Source organism: Lithobates pipiens, unplaced genomic scaffold, assembly GCF_037356315.1.
Source record: "Lithobates pipiens isolate NorthernLeopardFrog02 unplaced genomic scaffold, aLitPip1_a1.2 Scaffold_16, whole genome shotgun sequence".
NCBI lineage: Eukaryota > Metazoa > Chordata > Amphibia > Anura > Ranidae > Lithobates > Lithobates pipiens.
The window spans coordinates 323965102-323980542 of record NW_027507748.1 but is presented as its reverse complement, the minus strand read 5'-3'; the positions used below and the strand labels follow the sequence as shown (position 1 = coordinate 323980542).

Genomic DNA, 15441 nt, shown 5'->3' with positions numbered 1-15441 from the left:
CTGACTGACAAATGGCTTTTGCAGAGGGTCCGATCCACTAAGATACATGATATTTCATGGTCAGACCATGCTGCAATTTCCTTGTCCTTTGACACCCATGGTGCCGCCTCCTCACCACCTATCTGGCGTTGCAGTACTCGGCTCCTTCAGGAACCTAAGCTTGCTCCACTTATCTCTCAGCATCTCAGGTATTTCCTCCAAACCAATTCTACCCCGGGTATTGACCCATTTCTCCTTTGGAACACTCGCAAAGCTTTCATGCGAGGCATTCTTATACAATTAGGGGCCAGGGAGAAGAAAAAATACAATGCACTACTTCAGGGAGTCTTGAAGGAGATACACGTATTAGACTTGCGCAATAAAGCCTTCCCTTCACCCGCTACAGCGACTATGCTCACTGATCTTCGGAATACATTAAGGAACTTACTAACTCAAAAATTTGATAGATACCTCCGTAAGTTACAACTTAATTCCTATGCAAACGCTAATCGTGCGGGAAAGTACCTAGCCCATAGAATCAAAGCGGCGCGCACCCGTTCTAAAATCGCTCACCTACTACATCCTCTCACCAGCCACAAAATAGTAAACCCCCAGGATATAGCGGACCAATTTGCAGAATACTTTGGGGCCCTCTACAACCTCCGCAATGACATGGACACTCCCCAACCGTCCATGCACGGAATTCAATCCTTCTTGCAGCATATTAATCTCCCTTCCCTATCCGCAGATCATATCACCTATTTAAATGCTCCGTTTACGTGTCGGGAGATACAGAAAACAATCAGTTCAATGCCTTCTGGCAAATCCCCAGGTCCAGACGGCTTTGGGAATGAATACGGTATTATAAAGTCTTCCAAGACTTGCTATCCCCACACCTTTTAGAAGTTTTCACGAAAGCTGAACAGACCTCCTCTTTCCCCCCTGAGATGCTGAGAGCTCACATAGTGACTCTACCAAAACCGGGTAAAGACCCTACCACTCCCTCCAATTTTCGGCCGATTTCTCTCCTAAACTCTGACACAAAAATGTACGCAAAAGTACTAGCCAATAGGTTGATGACTATCATACCACACCTCATTTCTAAAGACCAGATGGGCTTTGTGAGGGGGTGGCAAACTTCGGATGCCACCAGGCGAATTGTTAATATTATTCACCATGCGCGGTCCTCGCGAACGCCTTCTCTGCTTCTCTCTGTAGATGCGGAGAAGGCGTTCGATAGGGTGTATTGGACCTATATGAAGGCTGTGTTAGACAAGTTTGGTTTCCAGGGTCCAATACTTAATGCCATCTTGGCCCTTTATTCTTGCCCATCTGCACAGGTGTACACAGCGGGTCTATTATCCAAATCCTTTACCATTACTAACGGCACTCGCCAAGGGTGCCCTCTATCCCCCACCATATTCAACCTTATAGAACCGTTGGCAGAATCCTATACGGGCAAACGGCCTCATCAAGGGCTTTACGTTTAATAAATCCAAACATGTTATAAACTTGTTTGCTGACGACATTATACTGTTACTAACAGACCCCTTACACTCCCTCCCCCAAGCCCACAAAATCTTATCGGATTTTGGGGACATATCCTATTATAAAGTCAACCACTCCAAATCATTGATCTTAGACCTGGGAGTTCACCCATCCACTAAACTATTCTTGCAATCTACTCTTCCTTACTCCTGGTCTGAAAACGGCATCACCTACTTAGGCATGACGTTGACGAGCACAACATCCACTCTTGTAGAGAAAAATTTTACACCGCTATTGACTAACGTAGACAGACAACTCGCGGACATTGGGAAGAAAGAAATATCATGGCTGGGCAGAATAGCAGCTTATAAAATGTCCATACTGCCACAGATACTCTACATCTTCCGCTCCTTACCAATCCCGATACCCACTCAATACATTAAAGCATTGTCCAAAAGTATGTGGAAATTCACATGGGGGGGGGTAAAAGAGCCAGATGTCCTCGTCGGGTTCTTCTGCCCCACAAAGAGTTCGGGGGGGCTGGATATGTAGATCTCACAGATTACATGTGGGCCACTAGACTCGATCAACTCAAATACTGGTTCCGCTCTGCAGAAAGTCCGCAATGGGTGGACATCGAATCTTCTTTGCTTCCTGTAAACAGTCCTGTGGACTTTCTGCTCAGCGATGCCTGGGACCCTTGGGTGACCAGTCATATGTCCCCGACTATACAGGTGTCATTACAAGCATGGTGCTATCTCCTCAAATGTAAGAGTGCGGCAACGACTGGGTTACAATACGACCTACCTATAGAACTTCTATCCGCCAAACTCCCCTCGCTACAGACGTCACGCTTTAAAGCGAAAAATATATGCTATGTCCAGGACTTGTTCCAGGGCACAGTGCCTATGTCGGTAGACCACATTATCTCAAAATTCGAACTATCGCACTCCCTGTGGTTCTCCTGCGCTCGTACTCATCACTTTTTGAATTCACGCCCAATACCCCTCCTTTCAATACCCACAAAAGCCTGGGATTTCTACTCAAACTCGAAACGCAATGATAAGGGTATCTCCCTGTTTTATAACATTTTCCAGGACAAAAGACAGTTTCACAAACACTCTACCTTTAGCAAATGGGAAAAGGACTTAGCAGCTACCTTTACTGAAGACCAATGGCTCTCAGCCCTCAGAACCATCCAAAAATACTCCCATTGCGTAAGTCATTGGGAAATGACCCTGAAAATACTACATAGGTGGCATTACACTCCTTACAGACTGTCGGTCATGTTCCCGACCTCGTCACCTCAGTGCTGGCGGCAATGCGGTCACATAGGGAACTTGATACACGTTTTGTGGGAATGCAAGTGTCTGAGAGGCCTATGGAACAAGACGTTCCGAACGATATCTGATCTTACAGGTATCTTAACGCCCCCGAACCCCAACTTGGCTATCTTACACATCGGTATAGATAGGTTTCCATATGGCGATAGGGCCATGGTAACACATATTCTCCTGGCAACACGTAACCTAATTTTACGTAACTGGAAGAGTTCTCTAGCCCTCAATTTTTCTGAGGTGATTGCTATTGTGAATAGGAACCACTCCTTTGAAAGACTGCTGGCACTTAACTCCTTTTCTTGCAAAACCTTTGACAGTAATTGGAAATTGTGGACCACTAGGTTTAAACCTTGTTAATAAAGTTATCTCATATCTCAGTAATTACATAGTATATGTTGCAGATACGTTGTGATTGTATGTACCAGGTATTTTCTTGTTTTACTGTGTCCAATAACCTAACCTACCTTACCTTTCTTTATTTCCTTATCTTTTGTTTTGTTATATCTGTATGTGATAAAATCCAATAAAAATCTATTGAAAGAAAAAAAAAAATCTCACGATGCATGACCCCATCAGTTGTCCTGTTCCCTTTGCAGAGTAATGGCCACAAAGCATGTTGCCACCCCCATGCTTTACAGTGGGTATGGTGTTCTTTGGTTGCAACTCTGCATTCTCTCTCCTCCAAACACAACGAGTTGTTTCTACCAAACCGTTCTACTTTTTGGTTTTATGACATTCTCCCAATCCTCTTCCGGATCATCCAAATGCTCTCTAGCAAATCTGACGGGCTCGGACATGTACTGGCTTAAGCAGGGGGACACGTCTGACACTGCAGGAGTCCCTGGCAGCCTAGTGTTACTGATGGTAGCCTTTGTTACGTTGGTCCCAGCTCTCTGCAGGTCATTCACTAGGTGGAGCATGTGAGGTCAAAATGGGGTCTTGCGTGGAGCCCCAGATCGAGGGAGAATATCAGTGGTCTTCCATTTTTTAATTATTGCTCCCACAGTAGATTTCTTCACACCAAGCTGCTTGCCTATTGCAGATTCAGTCTTCCTAGCTTGGTGCATACCTACGATTTGTTTCTGGTGTCCTTCGACAGCTCTTTGGTCTTCATCATAGTGGAGTTTGGAGTGTGACTGTTGGAGGTTGTGGACAGGTGTCTTTTATACTGATAAGTTCAAACAGGTGTTATTAATACAGGTAATGAGTGGAGGACAGAGGAGCCTCTTAAAGATGATACAGGTCTGTGAGAGCCAGAAATCTTGCTTGTTTGTAGGTGAGCAAATACTTATTTTCCACCATGATTTGCAATCAAATTCTTTCCAAAATCAGACCATGTGATTTGTCTGAATTTGTGTCCACATTTTGTCACTCATAGTTGAGGTATATGTATGATGACAATTACAGGTCTCTCTCCTCATGTTTAAGTGGGAGAACTTGCACAATTGGTGGCTGACTAAATACTTTATTTGCCCCACTGTAGATGTATGGGGGGGTGTTTAGGCTAAAAGGATTGTGTATGGACAGTGGAAGGGGTGGGTTAAAAATTGCTTTATTTTCTGCTTTGTGCATGGGGGGGGGGGGGGGTCTACTTCTGGTGCTTAAAGTGGTTGTAAACCTCAAACGTGAATAAAGTACAGCATTCTATAGTGTGTACTTGTCTCAATTAAGAGCACAAAGTGTCTGGTGCTTTTTTTTTCCCTCCTATCAGCATGAGTAAAATTTTCCTGACGCCAAGAGAAAAAGCGACTGGAGGGATCGCCAGCTGATTGACGGCTTCATCTCTGTTGTGTACTGTGTGAAGGCGGGTGTGCCCCTTCCCTCCTAATTGGTTGTCAGAGCACACCTCACTGAGCTCTGCACAGTAACTTCAGCTCGTCTCCCTTTTTCTGACCACTCAGATAAGCATTATAAATTCACTTCCCTGAGCCACTTCCCTAGCTCTGAGTGTCAGGAAAATACCCTAATATTTATAGGTAGCAGACATGTTTATCCAATCACTTGGGAATGTGTAGATATTGATTGCCCAAGAACAGTATGGGAGGTGTGATGCACAGAGTTTCCACATCTCTCATAGTTACTGTGGTTTTGCACATACACATTCCATGGCAAGTTAATTTCAATACTGTTTAGCCATTTTCCTGTAAAATGTTTGGATAGTGGTTTGTCATCTATAGCTTCGTAGACCTTTTTGACGGGCAACAAGAAAAGTCCCACTCCAGATCTCAACCCATTTTTTTTTTTTTTTTTTTTTTTTTTTAAACCAAAGAGTTTATTAGACAAATCATTACAGCGCAAAACATAGTAAGTCCGGTGGTATACAGGTATAGAAAGACACCACCTTCATCCGGCAGTCATCCTTTAGTTAATGATCCAACAGTACAGGTGTCTGAGTACCAGTTCCACACAATCAGAAATGCATGTCATCGTTGGTGAACCCTCACATTCATTATGTAGGTACCTGAAATTCATGTGAGCCGGGGGGGGTGAGAGGTCAGGGTGATAATGGAGGGGGGGGGGAGAATCTCAACTGGCCTGGTCCGAATCATAGTTGGGGGAGGGGGGCTCAAGGTCAGCAGAGGCATCTATCCAGGAGGACCAGATTTTATCAAACTTCCCTTGGCATTGTCTTTCATAGGTCAGCTTATACAGGGGCACCATGGTCACCGATCGCCTCCATGAGGCAAGGGTAGGGGTGTCTTCTAGTTTCCATCTCAACAAAATCTCACATCTGGCATAGTACAATGAGAAGTTAAGACACAATTTATAATACCTGTCCCCCTCTGTATCTGCCAAATGTCTTAACAGTAAGGTTTGAGGGTCAACCTGGAGGTTCGACCCGGTCACATCATTCAGCGTAGAAACCACTGCCGTCCAGTAGGGCTGGAGTTTGGGACAGGACCAGACCATGTGCCAGAAGGTACACACCTTCTGTTTACATCTTTGACAGTTAGGGTCTCTGTGAGGGTAAATTAGCGCCAACCTCTGTGGGGTGAAGTAAGCCCTATGCAGGAACTTAAATTGTATAAACCTGTCTTGTGTGGCAATCCTAGAGTGAATGTATAAGGTTAGACACTCCTCCCACTCTTCCGCACCCAAGGATGGGACGTCTGCCCTCCATTTTTCCCAGGATTTGGTCAGTTTGGTGTTCAACCCAATTTAAATGCTTTGAAATTACCTAAAGAGTACTTGATATGCTAAATTCATTTTTATAAGAGAAACTGGTGTGGTTTCTACATACTTCAACTTTTATTCTACAAAAAAAAGTAATCTAATAAAAGAAAATCAGCTTAAAATGTTTTTCTCTTAGCTTTACAGGAGGACGCTTCTAGAAACTTCTTCAAGGCGGCCATTCAGTTCTTAAACTGTTCTCACGTTTCATCCAAAGACTCTGACACAGGAAAACCTCACATTGTGCTTTGTGAAGAGTATTCTGCTGTTTGGGCAGATATATCTGAATTGTGGTTCCTTGGAGTACAAGCATTCTCTGCCTGCCTCCCTTTGTTGTCCTGGTTGTCTCCATTAGTACTAGAGTCTGGCTGGTTGGACAGTGTACTCTCTCTCTTGGGCCAGGTTTCACCAGCGTCTGTTGACTTGGAAATGGTGAAAGTGCTGCAGGGCCTTTTCACAGAGCTGGCTCAGAGCAATGCGCCTTGCAGAGAATTCATCCTTCAGAACGGAGGGGTGGAGTTGGCCAATTTATATGGCATGGCTGCTCTGAAACAATGCTTGTCTAAAATGATGTGATTTTTTTTTTTTTTTTTTTTACAGTGAAAAATTTATTTTTTCTCATAATCTCTGGATATTGGCATTCTAAAATTTTAGAACAATGTATGGCACTTGTCCTGCTCAAAGCAGTTTGCGAAGGCAATAAATAATGATAAATTTGCAAATAAGGCACAGACAGAAATATAAAGCTAATGGATCATAGCCTTCCCTTACTCCACTATAGAAAAGCATTTTCTTAAAGTGTTGTCCCTTTTTCAATAGTTTGCGTGGGCCAGCTTGACCCAAACTTTCTACTGCACTAAAAGGGGGTGTGCCTGCTGGGTGCGCTGTAATAACTATATACAGTGCTGGGTCCCAGCAGTGGGACAAAAGCTGTCCCACTCCTGGAACAAAATGGGCTGAGCACTGCTCGGCCATCACGGAAAGCTTTGTATTCAGTGAATGAATACGAGGCTTTCTCTGGCTGAGGCAGAGATCTTTGCCTGCTTTTCCACCTCAGCCAATCAGGGGACGCTTTTGTATTCATTCAAAGAACACAAAAAACCCTGGAAATCATTCAGGAATGGGAAGGGAAGCCCCTTGTCCCTCTGCCAGAATACAGCGCTGTATATTGTATGTAGCTGAGGCTACATACAGTTAAAATTGTGCAGTAAATGGCTAATTTAGGCTAGCTTTGGGCCTCATGTAGGTGGCATTATAACCAAAGGCTAAAGACTTGCTCTGTCCCTCAATGGACTCCAAGAAAAGTGTTTTGTTTTCCGACAAGTACAGAAATCTTTTATTTGTGTGTTGGTGTTTGGTTGCGAGTTCCTCTCGCTTCCTGTCTGGTAAAATGTTGCCAGCAGGGTAGAAAGTGAGTATAAAACAGCTCTGGATAGCATTAATCACCGATGCTTCTCAATTGAGTGGGTATAGATTAGAATCGCTACCAACACGTCCATAAATGGCCTTTGTTCTCCATGTTCATATGTCATTACAATGGTTATCTGAGCCTGGACTTCTGTGATTGTGTACCGTACTTGGAATTTTCTTTTTACACCTCCTTTTTTAAAGGTTTAATAAAATGTTTATGCAACAAAAAAATTGCTTTGGCTAGACATTCGTTTTAGGAATTCTTATTTTAACGCATGTTCATTTAGACTACTTTTCACAGTAGTTTAGGAAGTCGAGTGGCAGAGATGGTAACTGCAGTTGAACCTGTAAGCCCAGCAGGGACAGCAGTATAGGTGAACAGACTTTTTCCCACATCCGGGTTGAACTATTGGCTTTTGATATTCACTAAGCTCTAGAGAGCGGACATCGAAAGCATGTCATTGTGCCGAGTGTGTTTATGCATTTTTTTAATAAAAAAAAAAAAAAAAAAAGGCCTCTCACGAAAGTTGGGCCTTTTTTAAAGGGGTTGTAAATGGGTTCCTTTTTAAGCTAGTGCATTGTTGGTTCACTCTACCTTTTTTTTTCCTTCTAAATGTTTTTTTTTTTTTTTCTTTGTCTGAATTTCTCACTTCCTGATCCTCTTCAGTAAGCCGTTCTCGCTGACTAAACACCGTTCGGATGATGGTGTGAAGTTTACTGAGGAGAAAAGGAAGTGAGACATTCAGACAGAAAAAAAACATTTAGAAGGAAAAGATAAGTGAACCAACAATGCACTAGCTTAAAGGAACCCATTTAGAAAATAAAAAACAAAGCTTTACAACCCCTTAAAGAGGAAGTAAACCCTGAGGAGTTTACTTCCTCTTTTTTTTTTCCCTGCAAAGGAAAAGCATAATGGACTACTATGCATCGCATAGTAGCCCATTATGTGTCACTTACCTGACACAGGAGCCAGCGAAGTCGCGCTGTCCCCTGTAGTCCGCCGCATCCATCTTGCTGGTGGCGTCTCGCAGCACCGCCGCTGTCATTCGGCGAAGCCGCGATGACGTCACTCCCGCGCATGCGCACGGGAGTCGACAAATGCGGCAGCTCCATTTTTTGGAACTGCCGCGTTCAGTGCGCCTGCGCGCCGCTGTCTATGGCGCATGCGCCGTAGACAGCGGTGCCTGTTTTCGGGCAAATATCTCCTAAACCATATAGGTTTAGGAGATATTGCTTGGACCTACAGGTAAGCCTTAATCTAGGCTTACCTGTAGGTCAAAGTGGTTTGTAAGGGTTTACAACCACTTTAAGTTTTTGTTAGCTGGAATACTGTTATATTTTTTTTTTTTTTTTTAAATCTTTATGCATCTAACTCTTAAAGGCTAACTTCACTTTAATGGAAGGAAAAAATGAGCAAATAATGAAAAAAAATGGCATATACAATTGCAACACAAGTCCTATTATAATTTAATGTTATTACAAATTGCCTTTTATTTTCAGTCTGCAGCTCTGTAATTCTATGTAACATGCAATATGGCCACCTGTAGGTAGCACACACAGATGTACAGAACACCCCCTGAAAGTGTATTTTCTTGTTTGTGAGTTACTGTTTTGGTCATTCCCTGCAACAAAAATCTCACTTTTGGTGAGATGCTCCCAAAGGGAAATTGAGGTCTTAAAGGATGCAGACCCTGCTAGTTTCCCCTTTAGAACCCTGAAGGTGCAGCAGCTGATTGATAATTATGAATCCACTCACATTCACGTTGCACATGGGGCACAGACAAACTGCTATTTCTTCAGAATAACAAAAGGAGCTACAACAGTTTGTTAAAATCTTTTCCATGTATATACAGTAAATCACCCAAAGGGGATTTATTTTTTATAGAAGTGTAAATATTTTTGTGTGTATATAAGGACTAAACCTGGGAAATTCATAATACCCCTTGAACAGCCATTACTACCTGGACCAATGTTGGCCATATTGGTATATCCCTTCTGTAAATTTTTCTTTTTTTTTTTTTTTTTTTTCTTTCCTTTTATTTTAGGAAAAAGTGTTGGAATCTAATTTAGTGCATTAGTGTAGTAAACAGTATTTTGACCATATAGAACTAGGTAACTCAAACCGGCTTTGCCACTGAGGGCAAAAAGGCTGCTCATATACATAAGCCTGTATTAGTGTGCCCCCCCCCCCCCCCCCCCCAAAAAAAAGCTATTTCAATGCCTAGTTTTTAGCGTCGCGTTTTGCGATGCCTGCCTTTACATGAACTTTTAATGGCATCCCAGTCTTAGTCCATAGGGTTCAATATTGAGTTAGCCCACCCTTTTGCAGCTAGAACAGCTTCAACTCTTGTGGGGGAAGGCTGTCCACAAGGTTCAGGAGCGTCTATGGAAATGTTTTGACCATTCTTCCAGAAGTGAATTTGTGAGGTCAGGCACAGATGTGGACAAGAAGGGCTGGCTTGCAGTCACCCCTCTAATTTATCCCAAAGGTGTTCTATTGAATTGAGGTCAGGACTCTGTGCAGGCCAGTTAGGTTCCTCTACCCCAAACTCTCTCATCCATGTCTTTATGGACCTTGCCTTGTGTACTAGTGCGCAGTCATGTTGGAACAGGAACGAGCCATCCCCAAACTGGAAGCATAAAATGTTGTCAAATGTCTTGGTATGCCGACCCCTTAAGAATTTCTCTTCACTGGAACTAAAGGGCCAAGGCCAAGCCAACCCCTGGAAGGAAAAAAGAAAAAAAAAAGTTACAAAGGGTGGGCTAACTCAATATTGAACCATACGGACTGAGATTGGGGTAGCAAAGTTAATGTGTGTGTAAACGCAGACGTCCCAATGCATTTGGTAAAATACAGTGTGTGTTAGTTCTCTATAACTATGTCTGGTTGGCATGTTAAGGTCACTTCCAGTTGGCGTATAGTCCCATACTGACATGTTTAGTCATTACAGCTTTGTCTGAGGGTGGGGACTATACACGGACCTAGAAGTGATGTGGCCTGCGAGTGCGGTGAGACACAGGAGATAGTTTCCACACAATAAGGCGGTGTGCTGGCGAATCTGGATTATGAAATTTTAATTGTGAATTGGAGTTGGTGTCTTAACCACTTCAGCCCTGGAAGGACTTACCCCCTTCCTGACCGGTGCATTTTTTGAGATTCTGTACTGCATCGCTTTAGCTGACAGTTGCGCAACATTGTACCCAAACAATTGACGTTTGATCTCTCTCCCCCCCACAAAGGGCTTTCTTTTGGTTGTATTTGATCACCTCTGCGGGTTTTTATTTTTTGCGCTATAAACAGTGGCAATTTTGAAAAAACAATATTTTTTACTTTTTGCTATAATAAATATCTCTCAAAAATATATAAGAGAACTAATTTTCCAGAGTATAGGCCGATATGTATTCTGCTAATTTTTGGTTAAAATCGCAATAAGTGTATATTGATTGGTTTACGCAAACAAGTCTACAAAATAGGAGTTAGATTTATAGCATTTTATATATTTTCTGCGCCATTAGAGCGGATACATCAGACACTTTTGAAACTATTTTGTGACCATTGTCATTTATAGTGATGAGAGCTACAACTAGCCACTGATTACTTTATAAATGACACTGGCAGGGAAGGGGTTAAGTGTGTCCTAGGGAGTGATTTTAACTGGGGGGAGGGAGATGGACTCACTACAACATGCCAGAGATCACGGCTCCTGATGACGGTGAGAAGTAGATCACTGTCATGTTGCTAGGCAGAACAGGGAAACCTCTTGTTTAGAGAGGCCTCTCCTCGTTCACCGGCGGCCCACAATTGCAGCAACAAGTTTGCGGGACCTGCGGGTACACTTGCTTGGCGTGTGTGCCCCATAGGCTGCAAATTCAAAGGAATGTACAGGTACACCCATTTGCCTGCCTGTGCCATTCTGCTGATGTGTATGTGTTTGTGGCAGTCAGCAAGTGGTTAAATGGAATTGCACTATGTGAGCTATTTTTTTTTTTTTTTCTTGGCGCTCAAGTGGGCAATTTAAACCTTTTGGCATCTGCATCCTCATGTGGCGTAATTTGATCTGGGGCGGACTATCCTGAGCCTGATTTTGCCAGTCAGTTAAATGAGGCAAAAGGAGTTGGTGAGTGTTTTATTATGTTTCCTTCCGTCTCTGTGCTAAATTGCAGGGGACTCCCTGATCGGCATCCAATCCAGCCCAGCGGGCCTTGGGAGGGTGAGCAGGGGCAGCAACCTAAGCCTGGGGCTCTGCCTGAAGTTTTGCCCCTGCAGAGGGGTATGCAACTAAATGTTGAAAAGTGGCAGCAAATCATGTGCTTCTTGCAGCCACTGGTTTCCTCCTGACTGCAAAAAGCCACTATGCCAAAAATGCATAGACAAAATGGTGGCTAAGGAGTCGCAAGGCTACCTCCAAAGACCTGCTCAGTTCATTCATAAAAGAAATAAAGAGCACTATTGCACCACTACGCTCAGCAAGTTCCAGTCAAGCCAGTACCCCATCTACCAGCGGGGCATGTGACCCTTCGGGTAGCAGGTAAGAGGTGGATCAACAAATACAGGAGACTTCAGATGAATCGTAACAGGAATCCGAGGAAGGGCTATGCTCAGATTCTGTTGAGTATTATCTGGCATCAGGGGGCAACTTATTTCCCTCAGAAGACACGGACAGTCTTAGGGCTATAGCCGACACGCTGGGTATCGAAGAGCAAAAAACCCACAGCTTTCACTGCACGCCAAAATGTACAAAGGGGCTGCAGCCCAAGAAACCCAGAACATTTCCAGTACATCAAACTCTTACTTTAAAGACATAGTCAAGAGGGAGTGGGAAGAGCCAGAAAAGAAGCTCTTCATACCAGCAGCAACTTTAAATGCAGGTATCCATTTGCAGAGGCAGATACAAGACTTGGGCAAAGTTCCCCAAAGTGGATGCTTCTCTAGCAAGAATCACAAACAAATCTGACATTTGATGATGTTGGTACCTTAAACGACCCCATAGATAAGATGGAAGCCCTACTGAAGAGGGCTGCGGCAGAAAACCTGAACCCAGCGCTGGCTTCCACCTGCACCTTACTAGTATGATTGACTCAACTGCAAGAGTTACTGGAAGGTGTCATGCCAAGGGAGGAGCTGGTAAGAACTATCCCCGCGTTAACCAGAGAGGCAGCTTTCCTAGCAAATGCGTCGGCTGAAACCATAAGAATATCTTCTAGGGCCTCGGCTTTAGTAAATTTGGCCTAATGAGCCCTGTCCCTGAAATCATGGGAAGGGGATATTCCAAGGCTGTGCGGAATCCCATTCACGGGAGCTCTGCTGTTCAGGCCTGACCTAGAAATGGTACTAGACGGCACCGCAGCAAAGAACAAAGGGTTCCCCCAGGCTAAAAAGAAGGGGAGGACGCCCTTTTGTCAATTTAGAAAAAAAAACAACAAGCCGGGAGCAAAAAAAGAAAGGCAAAGGAGAATTCATTCTCAAGCCTACCAATACAAAAAACAATGACTGTCTTCACGTGGAGTGCAGACTGGCATCCTTTGCCCACCAGTGGAGGAAAGCTACAAAAAACGAGTATTGTATAAAGGAAGAATACTGCGCAAGTGTAAAAACATAAGAATAAATAATGTCAATCACCGCTATTTCAGTGTAAATTATCCAGCACCACAAAAGTGAGATTTCATCACAATAAACATAATCTCATATTGGGTTATTAATATCCAAATGTAGAAAACACAAATTTGTGATTAAATAGTTGAATCCAAAAAAAGTCCTTGTGCGTGCACCGTCACCACGGGCAAAATAGACTCTTACCAGAGACCTTGGGCCCTTTTATTATAAAAGGTCAAACGGGCTTGATGGAACAATCTTTGCAGGGTTCATCAGCTGGAGATGTTTCCTCAGATAAAACGGGCATAAGCAGGATATTCAAACCAAGCTCCATCCACCCCACTATCAGAATGATCCTAAAATGAAAGATGCCAGATAGTGTAAAATCCCAAAAAGTTTATTTTAATCTAAAGTATTGCACTTCTATTTAGTACGGGTAAAACCAGCGTTGTGTACAATATAACGCGATAGCAGGAAACTGCACCTAACCCGACCGGTTTCATCACAAAAAGGACTTCTTCCAGGGCATGCAAAAAAAAATGAGCTTGTCTGGTGCACCATAGCGGAGGGCTGCACAATAGAAGTTTCCGCCTGCCCCCCAACCAAGTACCCAATGACCATCCTCCAAAGGGACGAAGACCGGGCAAAGGCCTTTCTAGAGTCCCAGGAAACCCTGTTGACCCAGAAAGGGATCCATCATGTCCCGCAAAAAGAGGAGGAAACAGGGTTTTGCTCATATCTTCGCAAAGGAAAAAAATGTCAGGCAAGCTAAGGCTCATACTGAACCTCAGGCCGCTCAACAGGAGCATAAAATGCAAGAGATTCAGGATGGAGTCCATTTATTCAGTCAGGAATATCCTGCCAGTGGGGATATTCATAGCTAAAATAGACTTACGAGATGCTTTACCGACATGTCCTCATAAAGGAAAGTCATCAAAGATTCCAAAGGTCTAAGATACAGGGACCGGCAGGTACCCTGCACCTGCAGTACACCTCTTAGCATTTCGGCATTTTTTCTGAGCCCAGGCTCTTTTCAAAGATAATGACAGAATCTCTAACAGGCCGAAGACAACAAGGCATAGGCGTGATACCTTGCCTGGACGATCTACTGATCTTTGCTGATTCAGCAGAGATCCTAGAAACCAACCTTCGCACAAGTATGTCCTATCTACAAAACAGATATCGACAGCATTTTAGACAGCAGAAAACCCGTGACTAGAGCCATCTACAAGAAAGTAAGGAAGAAGTAATGGACCCTTTAAAAGGATATAAAAAGATATCCAAAGCCTTGGTTAGGTCAGTCAGTACTGTTGATACACTTAAAGTGGAAAATGCAGAGAGCTTTTGATCCTAAGCCAAGGTCAGGTAGACCAAAAAAAAGTTTGCAGCCCTGTCTGAAGAATTGTGCGGCATACAAATGAAAACCCATAGGTAACTCTGGAAAAAGACGGTGTGGTTGTTTTAAGGAGCACAGTACAACAATCTCTTTTTTTTTTTTTTTTTTTTTTTTTTTCAGGAGTAACTAAATGCATTTATTTTTTTAGACGAAACCCAAAATTCCAAAACAAAATAATTCAGTGTGCACATGTCTGCTTGGCACCATGTTACATGTTTTTTTTTTTTTTTTTAACTTTTATCTCTTTATTGATTTCTTTTCAATTTAAACAAAGCATCTTTTCCTTACAATAAAAAAGGAAAGCAGAAAAAGGGTAAGAGCATAAGTAAAAAAGACCATAAAACCCTTTTACACCTTTCTGTCCCTAACATTCACCCCCTCCCCCTCTCCCACTCACACCATCTTTTTCATCTCACTATTTACCTACCTTGTAACCCTTCCACTTTTAGGTATAAATACCTTTATTCATTTTCTAACACCACAACTTCCAAATCTTATAAAAAAAATGTATCCCTCTCTGTCTTATATATGCTACCCTTTCCTTAAGGATTACCCCATTCATATCCTGCACCCACTCCCCACTGGTAGGGGGTTCAAAGGACTGCCATTTGTGGGCTATAAGCTTCCTGGCTTGAACAAGCAGTACAACGATACTTGAACAAAAATGAGCTGCATGGTTGAGTTGCCAGGAAGAAACCTTTACTGCACCAATGCCCCCCCCCCCCAAAAAATGCCTGGTTCTAATACGCCCTGCAACACTTTGACATGCCTCCCAGCTTCTGGCACCCTGTAATCTGGAGGGCCAAGACCAAAATAGAGATTTATCATTACACCTGTGCTTTGGAGACAGGTCAAGAAGGCTTATAGCGACAAGAATACTATCCCCACTGTGAAGCATGGTGGTGGCTCACTGATGTTTTATGGGTGTGCTTGAGCTCAAAAGGCATAGGGAATCTTGTGAAAAATTGAGGGCAAGATGAATGCAGCATGTGATCAGAAAATAGAGGTAGACAATTTGCATACGTCCAATCAATACACACTTATTGCGATTTTATTTTATTTTT

At 43.2% G+C, this 15441-nt stretch overlaps 1 protein-coding gene across 1 annotated transcript in view; it reads left to right on the top strand.

Moving 5' to 3' along the window:
• The window catches only part of NCDN (neurochondrin), a 39420-nt gene extending 31956 nt beyond the window's left edge, over positions 1-7464 (top strand). The window contains exon 7 of the mRNA XM_077481728.1: positions 6118-7464. Coding sequence (XP_077337854.1) covers positions 6118-6554 — 437 coding nt within the window. The 3' untranslated portion in view covers positions 6555-7464. The remainder of the gene's footprint in view (positions 1-6117) is intronic.
• The last annotated feature ends 7977 nt before the right edge of the window (positions 7465-15441 follow it).